The sequence below is a fragment of the Styela clava genome, chromosome 13, assembly GCF_964204865.1.
Source record: "Styela clava chromosome 13, kaStyClav1.hap1.2, whole genome shotgun sequence".
NCBI lineage: Eukaryota > Metazoa > Chordata > Ascidiacea > Stolidobranchia > Styelidae > Styela > Styela clava.
Window position 1 is genome coordinate 569,609 of NC_135262.1, and position 8,025 is coordinate 577,633.

The window sequence follows — 8,025 nt, forward strand, 5'->3', positions numbered from 1 at the left end:
AGCAAAACATATGAGCAATTTAAAATAGAAAATGCAGAGCATTTCATGGGAATGTTAACAATACGAATACCCACAGCAGGTTTGTGTCCTGTTGGCAGATTGGGGATAAATACCGGTATGTCTGTACCGTACCGTATGTGGAAGATCGCAAACAAAACATACCGGTACCCGACATGTACCGGTACCAGCAGACCGGTGCCGTTAGCCTGAACTGATATGATTGAAACGTCTTACGGTACCGGTATCTGCTTCCTCCTCTCTCAGAGATAAATATGGAAATTCTGTCCTAATAGACTAATTACTATCAGTCATGTCAGGGGAGGTGCGCGAGACTAACTCTCAATCCTTTTTCAATGCCTTTGCGCTAGTGGATCCATATGCGTGTAATGCAAGGATGCAATAGCAGGAATAAAAATACCACACGATGCAGTTCAAGAGTCCTGTTGCACACTGACACAAATATATTTCTGTAACGTTTCGTTGTCGCATTGTTGTAATCTGCTTGTCTGATGAAGTCTGATTTTGGTCAGACGAAACGTTACAGAATTATATTTGTCTTTGTGTGCAGCAGGACTCTTGAATTGCATGCTATTAATTATTGTTAGTTATATTTAGGTGTTCTAAAGACTGTTAATTCGAATTTGTGTTGAACGCAAAATGACTCTCCCACTCCCTGGCGTCGGAGTTTTTGGGACTGGATTATCAGCGAAAGCGTTTATCATCATGCTACGGTCTGCTGGATTCAGCATCGAAGCATTATGGGGCCGAACAGAAGACGAGGCCGCTGAATTAGCGGAAAGAATGCAGATCCCGTTTTTCACGAATCGTATCGATGAACTTTTACTTCACCAAAGAGTCGACTTGGTCTGTATCAACAGTCCGCCATTTCTTCACTCACAAATTGCCGTTAAAACTCTCGGAATCGGCAAAAATGTTTTATGTGAACGACCAGCTGGGTTGGGATATTCAGACACTGCAAGAATGATTAATGCTGCACGTTACTACCCTTCCCTCATGTCCTTATTAGGGTACAATTTGCGTTTTTTACCAACATTTCAAAAAATGAGGCGTTTAATTTCAGAGCGCTTTCTTGGGGATATTTTAGTGTTCGAAGTCTGCGTACATTGTGGAATTATCTTTAATGAGAACTACAGCTGGTCAAATGATGAACGCATGGGTGGGGGGATGCTGGCCGCATTCGGAAGTCATTTTCTTGACGTATTAAGTTTCGTATCTGGACAGCGAGCAACAAAAGTCCACGGATTTCTGACAACATTTCAAAAAAAGAACTCAAAAATTAATGGTTTTCGTGAGATAACCAGTGATGATTTCTGCACTTTTCAAATGAAAATGGACAAAAACGCGTATTGTACCTGCGTTTTAAACAATAACATTCCTGGCAAATTTTGCTACGAGGTTTTAGCTATCGGTACAGAAGGTCGTCTCTCTGCAAAGGATGGTTTTTTATACGGGCGGAAAACCTCTGACGCTAATAACAAGGAGGTGCTTTTGGATGAGGATGCCATTGAACTGCCCTCGGAAGTGGATGAATTCCTTCCCCCAGAAATGAAAGATCAGCATCCAACACCTCTATTAAAGGTTGGTATCACAGGTTAAAAATTTCTGTTTTAAATCATATATGCACTATAATACAGGATGTCCATAAAGTCCCTCAATTTTGTTTTGAAGTCAGTTCTCAATGTATCTATACCAGGTTTGTTGTTTTCTAATCAGTAATTGTTCAAGTATTTTTACTTCATTTAACACATAAACAAAAACAATATATGGCATCGATAAAGCCTTTTTGCAATTTTATGACTTCATGGATATCCTATATTAGACCCTTGTTCAGAGCGAATAGCCTGTAAAAAGCTTCGTATCAAAAAGCTATGGTCTAGCTTTCGTTTCAGAATGTGTTAAAAATGCCCCGTTGAGTTGGATAAAATGGCAACATGATCTTTTAATTCAATGGTTCCCAAAGTTGAATGACCGGGAGGCCAAAATTAGAAGCGGAAGAATATTTGCGGGAGCGCAAGGGACCTATATTAAATGCTTGGGAACCACTGTTTTGAATGTATGTATACATACATCAGCTGGGTTTTGTTTTGTCATTTTTTTTTGTGGTATTATTTTTTGTGGTATGTTGTATCATTACACTGTGCTTATGTGCTCTTAAAATCTTTTGAAGTCCCATTGGTGTCAATGATGAGCCCAAGTTGGGTTCACGAGTATGCTAAATTTATTACTTTTAAAAAATAAAATTAGTTAAGACTAACCTAATTCTGTTCGTTTGTTTATTGTGCTGCGCTTAGTTTAGGTAATATGATTTCATGGACTTTCAACTACCTATATAAAGAGTTTATTTTGTATGTTGTTTTATTTTGCAATGGTACTTTAGTAGGCATTCTCACATGGATTGGACAACACTAAGCATTACCATGGTATTGGTCATTTACTCAAGGGTATGATTGAGTTATTGTGAAAATAGGCTGCACAGTTATGTATTAAACACACATGATTGTATTTCACTATACAACACCACAGTATTCAGCCATTAATTTTATTCTGGAATTTAGTTTAGCTGTTTGAAAAACAGGCAGTATCTACTGTGTATCGCGGCGAATAAGTTTGCTTGGCAAATAAATTGAGGATCGTTTTTGAGCCTAAAAAAGTTTTATTTTGCTTATAGCCCCCCCCCCCCAATAAGACGGGGAAGAAAAATCGAAACTCTACTTCACTGTTTGTCAATTAAGTAACAACGTGCGCTATATTTTTATCGATTCTGTTGATGCATTTTTTTCTCAGTTACGCGCCAATGCCCTCTCTCTTTGATATGCTGTCTTTCTATTAAAATTTAATTTTGTTCAACGTGACTTGCGATCGATATAATCTAAAATGACATGCCAATCTGCGGACATATTACGTAAGATAAACTGCCCGATCATATTTAGTTTTGATACATATTTTTGCGAATTCGTTATCGCTGTTATAAGAATATCAAGATTTGCTAAAAAAAACCTGAAATTTAATTAAGGACAAAAAAAAAACATTTTAATCACCTCAAAACCCCTACGAAACGCTTCTGAAACAGCCGTAGATTGATAGGGAGGAGCATACCGATATCTGTGACAAAAATGTCGGTTGTCTGAGTAAAATTTAAAATAAAGGCTTGTCAAAATAATCTCAAGCCAAACCAAAGTCTGATAAGATAATTATTGCTGTGTTGGTTTTTTCTTCGTTTTAGTATTGCCTATCCACTTTCTTTGAGTTGTTTGCGAGGTGGGGGTCATAAGAATTGAACACAAGATGTGTAAACTGCGACACCAACACCGTCATGTTCAGTTATTTATAACAAAGGATCCCAAACCACGGGCCAATTACAGCCCGCATAGCGATTTAATATAGCTCATCAAACTTGAGCAGTTCAACACTTAATGTTGTTTTTCTCTTTGTGTTTTTGATACCACCAATTGTTACGTCATTATCACAGTTTGAGCATGTGTTTATTTGTAACAATCCAGTTTGGTATCTTAAAAGTATAGGGCCTCCCCTCTCCTGGATATCCTCCAGCTTTCAATTTTGGCTCGCGATAATTTCACTTTGGGAAGTATTGATCAATATGATCTGTTTATCAGATGTTAGTTAGGTTATTGCCTCACCTTTGATTTTCTCTTTTTTAGTCTTTGTGCCCGCAACTAGCTGTTATGGGCATCTCCATGTATATGTTAAAATTGAATTATATATAGTAAATATATTGCATTGAGCACAGTAGTAGAAAATTATTCGATTTTGGTCGTAAATTCACTTATTTCATTTCTTCTTGCAGGGAATGCTAAAGTTCACAGAAGCTCTTCGAGACTCGTTCTGTAAGTTTGAAGATCGCAGAAAATGGGATCACGACATCCTCCAATCAGCATCCACGTTTGAAGACGCTCTCTACGTTCAAACAGTTCTGGATTCGATCAGAAAATCAAGCAAAAGCTGTGATTGGGAACAGGTAATTCAGTTATTGTTGTAAATGTCCGAAATTACTTTATAGAAGTCCGAAATAATTTTAGATGCTCGAAATTACTTTTTAGACCAGGGTGGTCCAAACCCAGGCATGCGGGCCACATGTGGCTCGCAGCGTTATTATCTGTGGCCCGCATGTCGCCTTTGCTGAAAGGTAATCAAAAAATCGCATATATGGTGTTGTTTCGTCATAAAAATAATAGATAATCTTTTCGACATTCTGTTACATCCCTAATGTCACTGAATTGACTAGTGTCACGGCTAGCTGAAGCAACTAGCGAAGTTGATATGAGTGTGATTGGGTAGTTCAAATTGTTCACTGGCTTTCTATCTATTTGGTTGCGAATATATCCGAACAGTTATAAATACCTAAATATGATAACTAAATATTAATGTTATGACCTTTGTATATAATTTGTTCCGGTGATGTGTTGCAGCCAGCCTAAACAGTATTACAAAAAATGCTTCTAATATTTCAGAAAAATTAGAAATTACTCTCCTGTACCTTACATTTGGTGAAATATGGTAATCAATCATTCAGCAGTTATGGAAAATAGAATCTAAAACAGCATTTTGCTATCATGTGAGCAATGAGCATTTCCAAATTTCGAGGGATTTTGCTTTGAGAACCCCATCGATGTTCGAGAGACTTACATTTGCGGGATCTATTTCTCCGTAATGAAGAGTTTGAAATCTTACATTAAATGTAGCAAAACGTTTGCATGTTTCAGTGATTTTTCTGTCTTATTTTGTATGATTTAGCTTGATAAATGACAAACACTGATCAATCGTTTGCACAATAAAAGTGTTTGTTGTTTACATATTTTTGACGCTATTGTGGCCCGCGAACAATACAAAAATCATTTTGTGGCCCGCGAAGGCGACAACCTTGGACCACCCTGTTTTAGACGTTCAAAATTACTTTATAAACGTCCGAAACAATTTTTAGATTCCCTAAATTACTTTTTACTTTCAGAGCTCTTCAGGCACTTTTTCCTTACCGATACAAGTCCAACTTTAACAATTTATTTGTACTCAAAGCAAACAAAATCTGTCAATTGACCGATCATTTATTGATCCAACTATATCAAATTATTTTTCCAAGTGGACCATGAAAATCCCTCAATCGAGACATTTCTCTTGTTTCAGGTACCATTGTACGATTCATCCAACATCAGCTGATTTCTGCATAGCAAGGAGAAAGTCTCTGGAACAAATATTTATCAATTTCATAATAAGCAGTAACGGATAAGCATAATCATGCAGTAATTAAATATTATGGAGTATGACTTTATATCAGTGTTTTGGGCTGAGCTGATTTATTGTTTATGCTAAAATATCTAAAGTTTCAGGGCACTTCAGAAGTTTGTGTACCGATATGGAGGTAACCTATTTTACATCAAGTTGTGTGAAGGGACCGAAACCTATGGGCGGGGGTATACTCACTTGGCTAACACAGACAGCCCCCGAATTCGTAATAGAACTAAAATGAGGAAAATTATGGCTTAACCCTAACCTGGTACACATACGACAAAAGTACCCTTTTTAGTAATATGCTCACCTACCACCCATTGGGACACCTATTTTCAATTTTTTAACGGCGGTTATACACGATCTTTGGTCGTAACATGGCTTTTTACAAGCTGTCGCTGGTATCACACGACATGGAAGGGAGCTACTATAATTTGAAAAAATTGAAATCTTCTCGGTTCTGCAATATTTCATCCTTGGTGGGTAGGGGGACATTGATGTCGGTTATTTGTTCTATATTCATGAACTTGATAGTGGAGGATTTCGCAACCACAGCATAAACCATTTTTCGGCTGTGAGCAGTCCAACAATCTTCTCGCACATAATTATCCCCGGCAGGAACTTGCAAACTGGGGTCATAGGTGCGAATTGCACAAATACTCGGAAACCAGGCTGACAAAGCTTTGGTCCTGAATTCTTGATTTTGGGCTACTGTGAATATTATGATGAGTCAACTTTTGCTGATTTTAATAAGGTCAAAATTTGACTCAATTTTTCAGGGTTCTCTAAATTCAATTCCCAATCTTGTTTCATATGATTCACACTTTTGATCCCAACATTACTCTAGGCCAGTGGTTCCTAACTTCTCATATCTTGTGACACCCTTCTTTGTTACTTTGATTGGTGGATTCCAAATCCCATTATGTTCTAACAATTCATGCCTAACAAAGGGAAAAAACCCTGTGATATAACCTCATCCAGCAATGAAACTTAAGAAAAACAATGAGTTTTCTTGTAAAATTGGATTTGCGGCTGACATGGTGGCCCTCTCTAACTGCTCTGTGGCCCCTTTGGTGAACTTCGGGCCCACGTCCTGGAACCACTGCCCCTGACAAGTCCCTAATAGACATTGAGCTACTGTTTTCGGAATATTCTTAATGCGGGCCTATTTGTTACACTCTAGCTGAGTGACTATCTAATCTACCAGCAATGTGGAGTCTAAAGCAATGGTCTGACAACTAAGCCACTGCACACTTGCCTTCATTCAACAGTATGCTCAATGTTTTTCAAAAATACTTTTAACCCCATCCGCAGAGTAACTACGACCTGACAATTTTTCATTAACTTTCTCAAATTTTTAACAAATAAAAAATTTGTTGTTTTATGTAGAGGCTACAAACGATTATTTTTTACACTTTTCCATTGTAGATGTGAAATATATACTGCAGTAATAGTTTTTTTTTTACATAAATTAGTGATTTTGCAGTTTTGCAATGAAATTGTATTTATTTTGCATGTAAATTTTGATTATTTAAAATGTATATCCTTTTTGAGAATGCTACGATATTGTGTATGGAACCACAAGTTCTTGTTTACTTTCTACTTCGATAAGTAGCAGTTGCCACAAGGATAATTGAACTAGATTGTAAGAAAGTCAAGAGCAAGAATAGTATAATCTCTCTCCATGAAATAGCAAGTATAGGGAGGCCCCAAAAACACAACTCATAAATTTTTTAATTACTCCTACAAAAATGAAGAAAATTCACTTCTCATGTATAAGATTGTCAGACAACGTGAAGGACATCGCAGACATAAGCATGCTTGAGTTACTCAGAATGGCACAAAACCGGAAACAATGGCGGCGATTCGTGAAGAGTGCCACGGCTGGTCAGTGATGACCATCCCGTCAGAGAGAGAGAGTATAAGATTGTACCCAAAAGTTTCGGTAATCTCGACACTTTGCACAAAAGTTACGTTTTAGAATATGTTTTGAACGGCCTCCGGCGCGTTCGTTGTTCAAAAATGTTAATCACTCGTGTGCACTCTATATTCGTGAGATTACAGTCAACATCAGCGATTCCCTTTTAGATTCTTCGCCTTTGCCTTGTTTCATATTTGCGAATGAATTTAATCTATTCAACATCAGGGGACTATGATATTGTGTATCGAACTGCAAGTCTTTTTTCCTCGTCTACTTAGGAGCCAAGAGAATGCGTAGACGTCACTGTATCAGGATTTTAGATCATAGTATCAATCTTCTTCCATGAAATATATCAATTTGGTTCAATTTTATGTCATTTTATACAAATTAACAGAATTGCAGAGTCTAGACAACTGTTATGCTGAATGAAACAAAATAATAAAAACCTATAGCAGAAATAATTAATCGAGTGATTCTAATTAAATTAATGATTTTGCATAACTTTTATAATAGGTGTATTACCTTGTATTGCTTACTTACAACTGCCCTATTCTACTGAAGTAGCATATTCATGATAAATAGCAGGCATTTATGGCATGTTTCTTCCACTCCTTTTTGACTATGCCTATGTGTAAGTGGATCTATATGTACTGGCAATCATTTGGCTACATCTGTATATAGGTTATTTACATATCTGGCATCACACTAACTGGCTAACTAATCCCATACCGGTAACCAGAGGCAGTGGTACGCTGTATGATTCTTAGCGGCTTTCCTCTCCCCTGGGATAAATATATGTAAATCCTATTCTTTTACTACCTCTCGATAACCAGCCACTTATG

General features: G+C 37.2%; 1 protein-coding gene across 1 annotated transcript; it reads left to right on the forward strand.

Moving 5' to 3' along the window:
- The first annotated feature begins 546 nt into the window (after window positions 1-546).
- On the forward strand, window positions 547-6,963 carry LOC120332185 (glucose-fructose oxidoreductase domain-containing protein 1-like). The gene is made up of 3 exons (XM_078119226.1): window positions 547-1,599; window positions 3,827-3,997; window positions 5,161-6,963. Exons 1-3 carry the CDS (start codon window positions 658-660, stop codon window positions 5,191-5,193), a joined length of 1,146 nt encoding a protein of 381 aa, XP_077975352.1. The 5' UTR covers window positions 547-657; the 3' UTR covers window positions 5,194-6,963.
- Window positions 6,964-8,025: the final 1,062 nt, after the last annotated feature.

What these genes read in the sequence shown, in the direction of transcription:
- LOC120332185 (XM_078119226.1), top strand. Translation starts at nt 658, where the DNA reads ATGACTCTCCCACTCCCTGGCGTCGGAGTTTTTGGGACTGGATTATCA. An exon ending in ATCCAACACCTCTATTAAAG is followed by an intron (nt 1,600 to 3,826) that starts GTTGGTATCACA and finishes TTCTTCTTGCAG; the next exon opens with GGAATGCTAAAGTTCACAGA. An exon ending in AAAGCTGTGATTGGGAACAG is followed by an intron (nt 3,998 to 5,160) that starts GTAATTCAGTTA and finishes CTCTTGTTTCAG; the next exon opens with GTACCATTGTACGATTCATC.